Genomic DNA, 16,086 nt, shown 5'->3' with positions numbered 1-16,086 from the left:
TTTATTAACATGTCCTGCACAGAATTATTGTCACTCAGTATAAAATATGTATCAATTATGTATAATTATAGCAGCTCAGTAGATAAAGGTACCCCAAAGTTGTATTTATTTCAATTTAAAATTCCTGTATATATTATATTAAATATCTAATACTAATCATAATTATTAAAATGTTGGTCAATAAAATAAATAAGTCAAAACTATAATTATTACTTAAATAGTTAAATATGAAACAAACTTTTAATAGGTATTCACTCATTTTCTGAATTTTAAATTCAACATCCATTTATTATAACCTCTGACTTTATTAGGTTAGTATAAACTAGACAATAAGCTTGTTTTAAATGTATTAAAATAAAACTGTAAATCAAAAATGTCTATTGTATATTAATAATTAAACTAAAATAATAATAATAAATATATAAATTACATTGGCATGTTGTCCTAAAAAAAAAAAAAATAATAATAATAATAATAATAATAATAATAAAGAAGAAAAATACCAAAACAAAAGGTGAGTTTCAGTTTTAAGGTAGATATTTATCTGAAATTTTTCATTCAAATGTATTTCAAAAATTACCGACCTGTGGAAAATATATTTAACAATAAGACTCAAGAAGATTGTGAAATTTACATTAAAGCAATTGATAGGTACTTAATGAGCTAAAAGTGCATGGTAATATGCAATTGGACGAACATTTGATTAATACAGAAACCAATTCACTAATCTTACTGAATGCTAAACCAAATTGTCATTGATAGCACAAGAGATAATATACTATATTAAAACTACTTAAAAAGTAAACTAGAAACTGATGATGTATATCAGCAATTCTCAGCTGGCGGGAGGACTCTTATTGGTGGTTACGATACCCTGATTATTTAGGTTCGCCACAGAGTTTCAAATTTAGGAGTCGTCACTGATATACACAGTATTTTTTTAATGTTAAATATCGATAAGATTAATTCATTCAAAAAAATTTGTATGCAAATTATAAAATTGGTTGATCTTGAACTAAATTTCACATCTATGTAAGAACATTATCGCGGTAAATATACGTGGTAGGAATACACATACAAAGACCTTCAGAGTTCAGACCAAATAGGTTTGTAACAACACACACTACACATTTGTATATGTTGAGTAACCAACAACTTGTAGTGTTAAAATAAATTTTAATCCAAAATGGACATCAGGTATAATGTAGTGTATCAAACGATTGAGATCGCCGGATTGGGTATAGATCATGAAGAGGAAAAAATACATTGTCTCAATATACAAGTGTATAAAAAAAAACAAATTTGAGTACTTACATAAAGGTAAATTTACATAATTAATTTTGGAATATTAATTCTAATTTTCACTTAATCACTATAGGTAAATTCTAAATCTAAAAGTAATAAAATATACAATTTATATTTTAGACATTTTAATATACAGAAATTGATGATTTTATAATACACAAGGTGTGTTTCAGTTCTGAATGGCGAGCATACCCATTCCTTGTACAACAGTTTTGTTTTAAGGGAAAGCTCAAAATTTATTTTTAACAAATAAAAGGCACTAAATAGCATAAAATATAATTTTGTCTCTTTTAAAAATAGCGCATATTTAGCATAGTAACAAATTACTAGTAAATAAACGACCAAAAATTGCACATTAACGAAAAGGACATAAACAGAAATAAAATTGGTTAAAACAAAATAAATAATAATTTGAACACATTTTCATAACCGAATTTTTAATTTCAAATATACAACGATACTTGAAAATACTTATTTTTGTACCTTGATATCAAAATAATTGTATGTCCAAAAAATAAAAAATAGATTGGAAACTAAAATAAAAACATAATACATAGTAAAATTAATGGTTTTTAAATAATAGTTATTCAAGAAAATTTAACTTGGGATAAATTAAAATTTCGTTTAAAAAAATATGAAATAAAAAATTGTTTAATTAAATAGATATACCAAATGGTAAGTAAATAAAAGAATTGTTATACAAGGGGGAAAACGAAGGGATTTACAATTAGCAAAAAAAAATAAACACACATTTATATATATACTAAGAATAATTGTATTAACCTATTTATAACCTGAAGCCAAACAAGTCACCAAGACCCTCATCTGAGTCCAGACAGTAGTTGTAGTCATCTTCGTTTGGAGGTTCAAGCATCAAGAAAGGTTCACAAGATATCTCAAATGTATCTTTGGCTAAAAAAACACAATAAAAGGTGACTACAAATTATGAAAAAAGCACTTATTCAATAAAGCAACTAACTCATGCAATTATGAAAGAAAAAAAAAAGCTTAAAAACAGTAAGACAATGCTAGGCTAATAACAAACACTTTTTTCATTGTAAATCCAAACATAAATACATTATTATGATTTAACTATAGCAATGAGAAACAATTTACTATTGTAATTTTGACAAATATCAAGACGAAATGGTTGATAAAAAAAACAACAGCTAATATACATTACATATTTATGAGTACATACTATTTATAATTTATGAAACATGTATTTGTATAAATAATAAATAAACTCATGAACACAATATTAATATGTTAATGTTTAACAGTTTAATATAAAGCTATTATTAACATTCTCATTAGCTGCTTCACTGGACCATAATCTGAATTAAGTGGATGCACATCATTATCCATCATTAATATTATTTAAGTACAATATTTCATGTTATACACAACATCAAAATGTGTTTATGTGGTATATGAAGAAGCGCCGATTGTACATAAGGCAGAAGCAGATAACACACCAGGCGACAGCTGAATTCCATGGTGCTACAAGACATACATTACATGCGGCACTCGTAAAATTCAGCGGACGACCGACATGACTGTGTTTTCCCAACAGCAGTATACCCGAAGCAATGAATGGCAAATTTTTTAAACTTTCGGATAATGTGGATGGATGAGCAAAAATATAACTACAGTAAACGGTATAATTTTGCTTTTCATATTCCCCAACAAGTAACAACAGGGTTATAGTATTATTATAAGATTAAAAAAGCAAAAAGTATATAATACAAGACAGGGTTAGGTAATATAACAAATAAGCAAAAAAAAAATAAAAAAAAAAAATTTAGTATTATTAATAATATAATAAAATAAAAACTTTGTACAACAAAATGATAATTTATTACTTTTTAAGTATCATTGAGATTCATTTAATTTGGTTTATCTATAAGAACATTATTATATCTAAATTACATTCAAATAAACAAAATTTTTATTTTGTCAAGATTAACGACTGAAATGAACCCATAAGTTATATACAAGAAAAATAAATATAAACTAGTAACTACCAAAAAAAAAATATATAAATATTTATTATATATAATGAGATTTATCTCGCAAAATTAGTTAAGTGGTAAAAAGTAATAGAAAAAAGGTGGCAATAATACTGCATTGTAACTAAAAAGTAATGACTTTATCTTGTACAAATTCAAAACATGATGTGAATAATACACATACCAAACATGTAATATTATGAATACTAATGAACTAAATATAAAATAGTATTATGACATATTTATATATATTATTCCACTTAAGGTTATTACAAATATTGCCACCTTTCAGTATTAAAATATTTGATTGAATAGCATTCAATCATTTAGATTAAATGCCACTAACCAATGAGAGTATACAACAAATGTTATGATAAGTAAATTCTATTTAATGTTTCACATTAAAAAGGTATAAGGTATAATGAGATTTATCTCGCAAAATTAGTTAAGTGGTAAAAAGTAATAGAAAAAAGGTGGCAATAATACTGCATTGTAACTAAAAAGTAATGACTTTATCTTGTACAAATTCAAAACATGATGTGAATAATACACATACCAAACATGTAATATTATGAATACTAATGAACTAAATATAAAATAGTATTATGACATATTTATATATATTATTCCACTTAAGGTTATTACAAATATTGCCACCTTTCAGTATTAAAATATTTGATTGAATAGCATTCAATCATTTAGATTAAATGCCACTAACCAATGAGAGTATACAACAAATGTTATGATAAGTAAATTCTATTTAATGTTTCACATTAAAAAGGTATAAGGTAGGTATCACATGTTTCAATAAACATTACAAATTATAAGATATAGTATTTTATGTAATAATATTGTTGTAAATAGAGTGGTAAATGACTGTCAATAAAAAACAAAAACAAAACAAAACGAAACAAAACAAAATAAACTACAGGTAAACCAATGAACATGATCAGCGATCGCTCATTTAGAATAATATTTCTATCATGCATCATACTGTTATTCACTTAAATAGTTAGGAAAAAGTGGAAACCAAATATAAAAGCTAGTATAGTATTAAGAAGGTTAAATATTAGTTCGAACTAAAAAAAAGTAGAAGAAAATATAAGCGAGCAACAGTAACAGTTTGGAACTTCATGGCCATATCATGCATAAACCAGGATGTGCGTGTAAAACGTAACGTGGTATATGTGTAATAATTTGCATACCGGAACCACTTGTACTAGGTATATACTGCTGATCATCCAATGGCTCTTCCTTGAATTTTCTTATTGTTGTATTCTCTACATTTTCTACAGTTTCAGATTCCTTGATGTTTTCCATCTTATATTTGTGTGACAAATATGTTGGTGACTGTTGAATAACTGAAGATTTTTGAGGCGATTTTATAACCGTATTGCCAATTGTTGAATTATTGGCCCCCTATAAAAATTTTAATTTAAAATTAATTCAAATGTTGAAACATTAATTACAATTATACTAACCTGAGATGTATACGGCCTTAACTGGCTTTGTGGTTGGTGTAAAATTGTATTGGTATTATACTCTGGGCATAAGAACACCTCTATTTCACCAGTGTTACTTTTCATATACATCTTTTGCTATGAAAAAATAAACATTTTAATATAAAAAAGGATTAAAGTAGGTAATCACCAGGGCTTGGATTTCAATGAGAAAATGCATTTGAATATTTCTTTTTGGAATGTCTTACACAATAATTTCCAAGTACTCCATAATGTCACCGCAATATTTTTTTGCGTGTTTTTAAAGCATCTTTTAATTTTTTAAGATATTTTCTATCTATTTTTTCTATTATGATTAAAAAATTGACTTCTTTGAAATATAAACATAGTACTATATAATTTTTAACTATATAAGAAGAGGTAATTTGGTTTTAAAATAAGGCTAAAATGTATCTTCACACCAACTAATTAACCAATTAAATCACATACAACTTTTATCAGAGTATTATAGTGTAGTACAGTACCTAAAATAATGTAATACAAATGATATATATATTTTAATTATTGTATTTAAGCATTGCAACTATGGCCATTATCTGTTTTGTTGTTTTGTAAGGGGGGGGGGGGACGGTTGGTAGAAACACGTTTTTTAGGTTTGGCAGAATTTCAAGTTGGGCACCTGTAGGTTTCTGCCATGCCCACAAATTAAATGTTTACTCGTTTTTTTTTTTACATTTATAAATATCCGCATATAATTATACATATTAAATTCATTTTTAGATATTTTTAGTGCATTTAAATCCGAGCTCTAGCAATCCATCTGCTGTAGAGTTAATGTTGAGGGTACTTCATCATTGAGGAGTAAGTTACAATCATGTAAATGTCAAATTTTTTTTTGACATTTATAGAAAAAAAACAAACAATTCTTCATTTTAAATGTCTGTAAATAGCTCAGAAAGAATCAAAATATTTTGAATATTTTATCATATAGAAGATAAAAAAATGCTAATAGAATGAGTTCTACTTAATGTGATCACTGGTTTGTAGAATTAACCGTTTATTAGAATAAAAAAAGAAAATCCCAAACCAAATCTTATGTTACTAATGTTAAATTGACCCAGTGTCGCTGGTCCACATTTAAATTTACATCATAACTTTATTGTGATCATGAGTATATTAAAAATATGATTATAAATAAATATATATTAGGGTTGGTACATCTATATTAAATAATTAAGATATTGAGGTCGCAAAGTTTTGAAATTGCCCGACCACATTTTAAAAACTTAGGCGCCATTGAATTGATCTTTAATTAGAATCAATTTAATGTACATTCTTATCATTTTTATGGTATTTCAAACTAATTAATTTATAGGATAAATTTAATTTTTAGAACCTTTCATTGTAAAATCCCTCAGTTCAGAATCTAAAATAAAATTAATATTATACTTACATCTCCATCAGTGTGATCTTGAGGTACTTGTAATTCAGTTTCTGGAGGGGCTTTAACAACCAAAACAGTCTTTTGTCTAAATGATTCAATTGACCTAATATCTTGATAAGTAACATATCCAAATCTTTTATCTTCTGTCAGTTGTTTTATATCTCGTTCTATAAAAAAATATTAATAAAATATTTTATCATACATATATACCAATGAAAAAATAATATTTTATTAATTAAAAAATTGAATTAATAAGCATATGGCTTATATCCACAGTATTTCATATTATTCTTAGAAATTGCATCATAAACTCAATGTTGATCTAATTAACAAAATTAATGATGTTTGGAAGAATTTAAAAACTTTATTTTAATTATTTTAACCATACCAGTATTTAAAATCAAATTATCTAATTCTTCTTCTTTGGCTTTCATTTTTTCTAAGTCCTGTTGAACATTATTTTTGTCAGACCCAAATGCATTTCCACCCCTGAAAAAAATTGTTTTGTGAATACCACACTACTTACAAGTCTACAAGTATAATATATTTTGTGCAACTTACTTCCATTGAATATTATTTTTGGATTTTTTTTCCAAAATTCCAATACCTTCTAGAACATTGGTTATGTCATATATTCTTCGTTTTTGTACATCCAACTTTTCTGATGCTATATTTAAATCAACAACACCATCTGTAGAATTTTCAAGCAGACCAATAAATTTTTTGGTCAATAAGCCCAAAGAGGTATCATAACGTGTTGGACGTTCAGAACACTTCTTTCCTGCTACTAAAATAATAAAAATTGTACATTTATTACTTAAATTTAAGCATACATTTAAATAAATTAAAATTTATTATTTAACATATTATTTTTCTAACCATTTTGAGCAGGACTGGGTTCACTACCAGCACTTGAACTGGACCATTTTCTCATAAGCTTAGCTGTTGAAGGTGTAACATCGTCATATCCAAAATTGAGTGACTCTAAATTTAATCTTCGTTTTACACCCTTAAACAAGATATCAATAAACGATAATACAAGTTAGAATTTGAAAATATAGAGAAATACCAGTCTTTAAATAAATAAACATAGGATTATTTATTTTCTAGAATATTAGAACCACTCATGTATTTTACTCATTGTGTACAACATTTCTTAAGTAAAAATAAACATTATTTCTATATAAATTTTTTTGGGGGGACAGGGGCAGTCATCAGTTGAGGCTGTAAAAATTCTTTAATTTTCAACTTAAGGATAGGTTCTGGTAGCAACTTGGATCTAGTTGAAACCTTGAGAGGTAAAGAGAAAAAAAAAATTAATAGTAGTCTTTTCTACTACTTATCAAAAAAGTCGAAAAAAAAAATTAAGGAAAAACTGTAATTTTTAAGTAAGCCCAGTTCTTGATAGTCAATTTAATATTTTTTGGTCGAACTTAAAAATGAATAAGCAGATACATGAGATTTTCAACAAATATTTGTATTATATTATGATTTTCTGTACATGATAAAATTTTCAAAATATTTTAACTTTTTTTGAGCTATTTACATTTGAAATTATCAAATTTTTAGATTCTGAGTGGAACGATGAATGAATTGATTTTACAATGATGTATTTTTTTATTTTTGTGTACACAATTAGTAGTTGATTTAATGCTTCGATTTTCAACTTCAGTATATTGTTCAATGGGAACGTGAATCTAGTTGGTACTTTTGGGAGGTCAATATTTAACATATTATAGTTAAATTATACTTTTAAATTATTACTTATAGTTTTCAAAAGTGCCCGGAAAAACAAAATAAAAAGTAAGGGAAAACGGGAATTTTTACGCAAAATCGGTTTTTGAGAAAACTGATTTTGGTTTTTGGTGTAACTCTAAAACAAATGAACGTATATACATAAAATTTTCACTGGTTGTTTATATTTGCATTTTCTACACACAATAAAATTTTAAAAATATTTGATTTGTTTTGAACTGTTTAGGAACATTTTCAGTTTCCAATTTTATTAGTTTTATTTTCTATAAATATCAATAAAATTTTATTTGTTGGGTAAAAAACCTTGAAAATTTAATGCAAGGCTCCTGATATAACAAATATTAAAAATACATAGGCACAATTTTTTTTATAAGCATTTTAAGTTCAAATTTTGACAACATTTATCAAATTTATAATTTATTAATTATTTTGTAGTTAAAAATGTATAAAATGTTTAACTTTTATGGCTAAGGATTGAAAATTTAAAACAAGGTTTCACGTAAATAGGTTATATATAAATTACTTTATTCACAATAATATCATCAAATATAATTGGTAATATCATAGACCGTTTTCGCTCAGATTCGTTTTTTCTTATACAATGATATTATATCATAGAATTCAAATCCATTACAGTGACCCACTTGTAACCTACTGTACAGCAGAGCGACATCCACTTGCCCACTTTTTATAAATGTCGATCCATTTTTTTTTTTTGTTAGACAACTTTTGAAAGTCCATCATTGTTTTCAATAATTAAAAACTACTGAAAATACATAGCCACGATAGGTATCTTTTTATAAGCATTTATCAAAATAGAAAAAATTTAAATTTGTAATTAGAAATTCATAAAAAATTTCCTTTTGAAACTATAGTCATAAGTTTTTGTACTTATTACCAAATAAGGAAGTTTACTGGAAAGTCTTCAACTTTAACTTATTATTAATAAAATTTGTATGAATTTCGATATTCACATGTAAACTTTTTATAATTGGTAAAATATTAAAATATTTGAATTCTTTTTGAAAAAAATTTTCAATTTTCAATGTTTATTCTATACATCTTGATAAATACTATTTAATGAGTCAAAAAGTTTGAAAATGTAATGCAAAGTTCCTAATAAGTTAATATTTCAGAAATTTAAAAACATTAAATACCTATAAGTAAGCAAATTTAAAAAAAATATAATATATTTTATGTTCAAATTGAACAAAATTCATTAAAACCACGAAAATTTGCAAATAACTTTGTAATTAAAAGAATGCCTAAAATTTTTAGTAATTTTGTTGTGATTTAAAAATACTATTTGTGAGGTACTTAAAACTTTTAAAATGTATAAGTATATTTTTATATTCTATATACACAACGGCATCATTTTCATATATGTTTTTGTCAAAAATGAATTCAACCTCTTGTGTTTAGTAATAGTAAAATAAATTACTTCAATAGCAACAGTATCCTAATATGACACTAAATAATATAGGCTGACAGTCTCTACTCAGAAATGTATTTTTTATATACAAATATAAAATTAAATCAAATTTAACACATCCATTACAGTGACTAACCCACTTGACACCTGGTGTACAGCAAAGTGGTACCCACTTTCCCACTTTTTCATTAATAGAGCTATTAGTACTAAATAATTGATAGGCTATTTAATACATAAATAAATGAGTGTTGTAAAATTTCAAAATTAAGATTATCTAGTTTTTTTATTTTAATTCATTTATGTTATCCAGATTAGGTACATTTTGTTTTATTTATTAAATACTTAACCATACAAGTTAAAAATTAATTACTTACTTGTGACTTTGTTAATGGTGATGTAAGAGGATTTGGAATGATTTGATTTTGTGGTGTCATGCCATATTCATGATCTAGTAAATGATATGGTGATGGTGTTAAGAAAGTTGTCATATTTTGATCTGTAAAATAAATATATTATATATGTTTAAATAATATACAACATGAACAAAAAAAAAAACAATTAAATTAAGGCTTGAAAATAATAATCTGTAATATTTATATTATTAAGTCAAAAGCTTATCTATTTAAAATCATCTAGTAATGAAGTGGTTGTAACAAAAAAAATTGTTGTTATGGTGCACTCTTAATTATTATAAATAGTTATTTACAAATATGTCAAATATATAAATTATGCAACTTAAATATAATAAGTAGCTAATATAAATTAAAGTACCTATTTAGCTAAAAATAATTACATCGTTATAACTGATTTAACTTTTTGTAACCGGTTGTCTATGGGTCTCTTAGTGCATAGGTAATGGCCACCACGGTACTCACGGTCCTTAAACAATACACCGTCAAATGTCTATTGGGTAAAACTATGAACATTAACCATCAACTTCTACAACTCAAATAGCATTTAAAGTTAATGTTAGAGTGGGATATTGTAGACAGGAAATCCTGTTTTATAACATATATGCAAAATTATTAAGTTCAAATACATGATAACCATCATTTTAATTTTAGAATATAATTAATAAATAATACCTAAACAATTTATATACAATGAATTGAGTTCTTGTTTAAATTTCTTCAAGTTTAAGAAACGTTTGCGGACTTTTTATTTTTGTTGCTACGCAAAACAACTAAGATAGCATTAAGTATAAATACACAGGTAGTACTTGCTAATACTACAATATAGCACATATATTGACTAATCAGTTTAGTAAAATACTAGATCCTTTGTTATAAAATAAAAAGGTTATAATGAATTCTTCTGTCTCCTAAGATTAGCATAAAATTTAATTTAAAGGGTTCACAACAAACATTTAAGATTTAAAATAAAATCTCCCCTCTGGTCATATGGTATCCAAATCTGGGGCCAAGCCAAACCATCCAATATAAGACCCATACAAGCTTTCCAGTCTATATGTCTTAGACAAATAACTGGAGCCCCATGGTATATGACCAACGACGCATTACATAAAGATCTCCAAATCCCAACAGTCAACGAAATAGAAACTTGTCATTACAAAAAGTTTCACTCCAAACTGCACTCGAACCAAAACCCTCTAATCTCCCGCACGTCTTCTATAACCATCCCCAACAATCCTCCGAGGAGGTTAAAAAGAAAATGGCCAAGAGACGCTCTTGCCTAACGGTCTCCATATTATATGAACCCATCAAATTAAATAGGAGGTACTGTTGATGGACGGTTTTCCCTCCTCAAGACATTCAAGTCATTTTAATTACCTATGTTATCAAATTTACTTACTGTACAAATTGTATAGATTGTAAATATGCTTAAATAAATTAAATATAAATATAAATATAAAAAAAAAAAAAAAATAAAAGAAAAATAAGATTAGAAATATTGATAGGGTATATGAATTAATTGGAACCAAAAGAATTATGTCAATGCTTTAAAAATAAAATGAACAATTTTTAAATAAACAAAAGCTACTGTTTATTAAAATAATATATGAATATATGGACATATAGCTCATAATATATTATATAGAAAACGATAGGTAGGTTATGTAATATGTATGTATAAAATATTAAAATAAGTACCTACTAAAAGTGTCCAGATAATAAACTTAGTGTACAGGCTACAACAGGAAGACCTGACAAAATAAATATCTTTTGTTCTAACCAATATTTTTTAATTTTTAATTTTAATTTATATCATTTACAGACGCTTATGTTAAACGTATAGTAGGTATGCCTACATTTTTTTTAATACTAAAATATAAAATTTAAATCTGAAAAATATTTTTTTTTTTTTTTAAATTCAAAATAGCCAATTTGTAAATCTGTTTTTAGGAAAAGTTTGGTTGTTAAAACATTTATTTGAGATAATTCATATAAGTAGGTAGTTTAATTTTATTAAATCTCATTATATTTGTTAAGTTAAATTGATCCAGTCGTAAAAAAAACATTTAAATTCAAATAGTATACAATTTTTTTTAATATTATATGAGAATTTTTAAATAGCTACTAAACTTGTTAGGTAATATCTAAAATAATGAATTACTTAACTTCAAAAAATTGACATTTAAAAAATAAATCATTTGACTTAGTAAATGTTTTTAAAATCAAGTTTTTTAGAACCAAATTTACAAATTGGCTATTTTTTAAACTAAAATTATTATTTTCACTATTAAAAAAAAATAAAAAATGTTAGGTATACTATATGTGTAGTGTCTAAACCAATAAATTATATAAAAAATAAAATTAAATAACAAAAGTTATTACATCTGTCAGGTCTTCCTGTTACACCCTGTAATGATGACTTAGAACTATAATTAACTAAACTTAAGAGGATTCGATACCATGATTTTCTGCTTTTATCTAACACACGAGCGACATAGTAATTTAGACATGTGTTTTGCCAAATATTCCAATGGATCTATTGAAATGATAAGAATTCTGAAAACAGATTTGAATTTGTCGTCAAATCTACTTGAAATCGACTTTCCCACATGTTTGATATTATCCCCCCAAATTCCTAAAAATGTCATTTAAAAAAAAGAGTATTTAAAAATGTTCATATTTTAATTTTTGGAGTAGTTAAAATCAAAAATGTGGGAAAGTCAATTTCAAGTAGACTTGACGACAAATTCAAATTTGTTTTTAGAATTCTTATAGCTTCATTAGAGCAATTGGTATGTTTGGCAAAGAACCAGTCTAAAATCCTATGTTTCGTGTATGTTAGACAAAAACAGAAAATCACGGTATCGAATCCCCTTAATAAGATAAACCTAAGAGATTAGGTATCTATATAAAATATGTATAGGTAGATTTTATATAGTTGATAGTTATAATTATAACTAATAAATTAATAGTAAGTACTTAGTTAAATATAAGTAAGAAAAAAATAAACTTAAAAAATCACACACCTAATTTAATTATTGCTGTATTTGGAGTAGAAGATCCATCCTCGTCCAGATTCAACATCCTGCATGCCTTAGACATTTTGTACAATATACTTCAAAAAGTGTTAAACCTAAAATAAATATAAAATTTTGCTGTTAAAAATAAATTATTTTTTAAGTTTTTATAAAATAAGACAGGTAGGTACTAAATATAAAACCTTACACCACTAATTTAAAAGTCCTCAAATATTCAAGGAAGCCAGGAAAAAACTCCAAGGATGGTAAATCATAAGCTGGAAAGAAGAAAATGAGTTCTGTACTGGGTTCTTTTAACAATATCCCTCCCACATCATAAACAAAAAAAAAAGTACCAAATATATTATTTATCATGTTGTAAGTAGATGCCTACATTATTTTTCATAAATTAGTAATTAGTAATCATTAGATAGGTATCAGCTAAACACACCTGAGATAAGAAAATAAAATATACTAGGACATACCTACCTGCCTATGATGTGCATTAAGATTTGGTATTTTAGTATTTTATGAGGGCAACAATGTTGAACATTTTATTTGTTGATTTCTGTGGGTTTAATATTTTAAATTTAATTTTGTTATGGGGTTGCACAAGGAATAATGATTATCATACAGTGTCATTGGAAGGGGAGGAAAAACATTTTTATTACTCATTAAACAACTTGAAAATGTAATAGGTACAAAAGGTATTTCTCATATTATGGCAAATTTACAACTATTTAAGATACAGGAATAATCAATCAACTCCTCCTACAACTATTACTAACATACTATTATATTATAGATAGGTAATTGATATTTAACACTAGTTGATTTAATGGGATTGATCAAATAAAGCTACGATCATATGTATTGATTATTATTAAAAAAGGGTTTAGACCTAATAAGTATGTTAACAATATATTTTAAATATGTAGATATATGTTATTGGAACAAAATGTATATTGAAATTAATTAATTAATTATTAAACCTACCCAAATATTATTTGCAGAAATAGCTTATTGAAAAATATGCGTAATATAAGATTAATGTATTTAAAAGAATGTCAACTACCTATTAAATAATTATAATTTAATTATTAGAGAATAGTACCTACCTATATGTATAAACTAACTAATGAAACATAATCAATGAGGTAGGTAGATAGGTAAAGTTATACATTTTAAACTTTTAAAGTATTTAATGCAATTCATTTATTTTATAATTTAGATTTAAGATAGTTGATTATTTTATAGGTACACGTAGGTAGTAGGTACCTAGGACAGATATAATATATTTAGTAATTTTTTTGTCATGATCATCAAAAACAAGGACGGATTTCTTGGCGTGTCTGGATTATCACTTTATCGGCTTACTGAGATGACTCTAGCATTAGTACAAAATTAGAAAATTCAAAAATAAATATTTAAAAAGGTTCAGATTGATAAAAGAATAAAAGCTGTGTTTGCAGCAGTGTTAGAGAAATTACCTAGGTACATCATTATTTGTTTCCACCCCAAGTTCAACGGGAACGTTGACAAAGAAATACAAATGAGTGAAATTCAAACACGCCATACATCGAACAGTAGCTAATACAAAAAGCATCAAAATAAGATTTCTAGACAAAATCGAACAGTGCATAACTAACAAACAAATTCATCGGCGGTCCAGTTGACGTGTTGAAAACGAAAGGGTTGTATATGATGAGCAAGACAAAGGGATATGATAGGTAGCGACCAGTTGGAAAAGTGTTGGCTTTGTCGAGTTATCGGTGTGCACGGACAGTAACGAAAACATTACCGAATCGACGGACGAGGTGTTTAGGTGGACACAAACAACACTGTCGCTGGCTCGCTGCCCCTAGGGTTGTTTTACAGAGTGACGGACTACTGCGGCCGGTTCGCGTGGCAACGGTGACTTGCGGCCGCGACGTACGACGAGCACATCTCATTTGACGAACGGAGTGCAGCGGCACGGCGCGACGAGACGGTGCGATTTCAAAAGTCCCGGAAACAAAGGGGATGAAGAGCCAGAGACGCTGTAACGGCGGCGCGGAGATACGCGGATATAGAGGTTATGTTTTGGCTGGTGCGCGCGCGACCGTACCAACGCACGAAACGCCGCGAACCGCCTGGCGCGCTCGACGGCCCGATAGGTAGGGGGGTGATGGTCGGATGGCCGGGAGGGGCGGTGGAACTTTGGTCGGAAAACGCGAAAACGGGACGGCGCAGAGTACGCGATATTCGCGCGAGGCTTTTTGAAACGGCGGCGCGACGTCCGGTCACCCGTGGGAGGGGGGTGGCGACGGATGCGGTCCAGATGCCGGAGGCGCGGTGTCCGTTGCGCGGGAGTCTGCGGGACACCGTGCTTGGTAGTTGCGTTACACTTACCCCGAGAAATCGTCGGCGGTGACGACGAAACGCCGGTCAATGGTCGGCCGCAGTGGCGTTGACGGTGCGGCGATCGCGTCCCATGTCGTCGGCGCCGGTGGATATGGCTCGGCGGGCACACGGCTCTCTGAACGGGTTACGGCCGGAACGCGAGACAAGACGTTAGTATCCAGTCAGCGATAAACAACACTGAACACAACCGAATTGTACGGAACACACGCACACGTACACAGGCACACACTCACACACATGCACACACGCGCGCGCGATGATTATGTGGCGGCGGCGGCGGCGGCGACGCGTACGCGGATAATACGTTACACTGCGGCATGGGAAAAGTCGTAGCTGCTCCTGTCCCGCAAACACACCGGGACGACAACGGTTCTACGCGTTTGTAAAGCTATTTCGTTCCCTCGGGATTAGACGGTGGACAGTGGACACGGGTTACTTTTCGTAACGCGGCGGCGGTGGAGCCTTTGTTTACGCGGACCGACTGTGCTGACGGTGGTGGTGGGGAGGGTGTCGCGCGGCGGGGAATCCAAGCGGTCCGTGTGCGTGTGCCGGCGGTGGCGGGGTGCGACCAATCGGGTGGCTGCTGCCGTGTGCCGTTGCCGTTGCCCGGCCAATGGCGGGCAGGCCGCGCGGCGGCAATCGGCGTTCAAAACCGTTTCCCGCTCATCGAGAACAGCTGTTGGGCTCGACCCCGGAACCCCGCCGCGTAGACCGGCTTTCCCCACCACCGGGTCGGAGACCGCCGCCGCGGCAGGAAGCGCGCCAAAAATCGGATTCCTCCGCGTGCTGCAACACAACACACGGACTGGAGCGCGCGCATGCGCTTTCGACGCATTATATACATA

At 29.1% G+C, this 16,086-nt stretch overlaps 1 protein-coding gene across 2 annotated transcripts; it reads right to left on the bottom strand.

The window, feature by feature from the left end:
• Positions 1 to 367: 367 nt before the first annotated feature.
• On the bottom strand, positions 368 to 15,729 carry LOC132938717 (transcription factor E2F6-like). 2 transcript variants are annotated; one of them, XM_061005719.1, is made up of 10 exons: positions 15,230 to 15,729; positions 12,848 to 12,954; positions 9,783 to 9,904; positions 7,101 to 7,230; positions 6,783 to 7,008; positions 6,610 to 6,710; positions 6,231 to 6,388; positions 4,799 to 4,915; positions 4,523 to 4,736; positions 368 to 2,217 (listed from the first exon to the last, which is right to left on the bottom strand). In XM_061005719.1, exons 2-10 carry the CDS (start codon positions 12,921 to 12,923, stop codon positions 2,093 to 2,095), a joined length of 1,269 nt encoding a protein of 422 aa, XP_060861702.1. In that variant the 5' UTR covers positions 12,924 to 12,954; positions 15,230 to 15,729; the 3' UTR covers positions 368 to 2,092. The 2 variants fall into 2 exon arrangements, with proteins under 2 accessions (XP_060861702.1, XP_060861703.1); XM_061005720.1 differs by lacking the exon at positions 15,230 to 15,729 and adding an exon at positions 14,640 to 15,058.
• Between the last annotated feature and the right edge of the window lie 357 nt (positions 15,730 to 16,086).

Source organism: Metopolophium dirhodum, chromosome 2 (genome assembly GCF_019925205.1).
Source record: "Metopolophium dirhodum isolate CAU chromosome 2, ASM1992520v1, whole genome shotgun sequence".
NCBI classification, from domain to species: Eukaryota; Metazoa; Arthropoda; class Insecta; order Hemiptera; family Aphididae; genus Metopolophium; species Metopolophium dirhodum.
Note: the sequence above shows the minus strand (reverse complement) of the source record. Positions and strands in the feature narration are given on the sequence as shown.

Excerpts from the sequence above, each read along its gene's own strand:
- LOC132938717 (XM_061005719.1), bottom strand. The coding sequence starts at position 12,923 with ATGTCTAAGGCATGCAGGATGTTGAATCTGGACGAGGATGGATCTTCT. Across the intron at positions 9,905-12,847 it reads TACAGCAATAATTAAATTAG|ATCAAAATATGACAACTTTC; the intron begins GTGTGTGATTTT and ends TTTATTTTACAG. Across the intron at positions 7,009-7,100 it reads ACCCAGTCCTGCTCAAAATG|TAGCAGGAAAGAAGTGTTCT; the intron begins GTTAGAAAAATA and ends TTATTATTTTAG.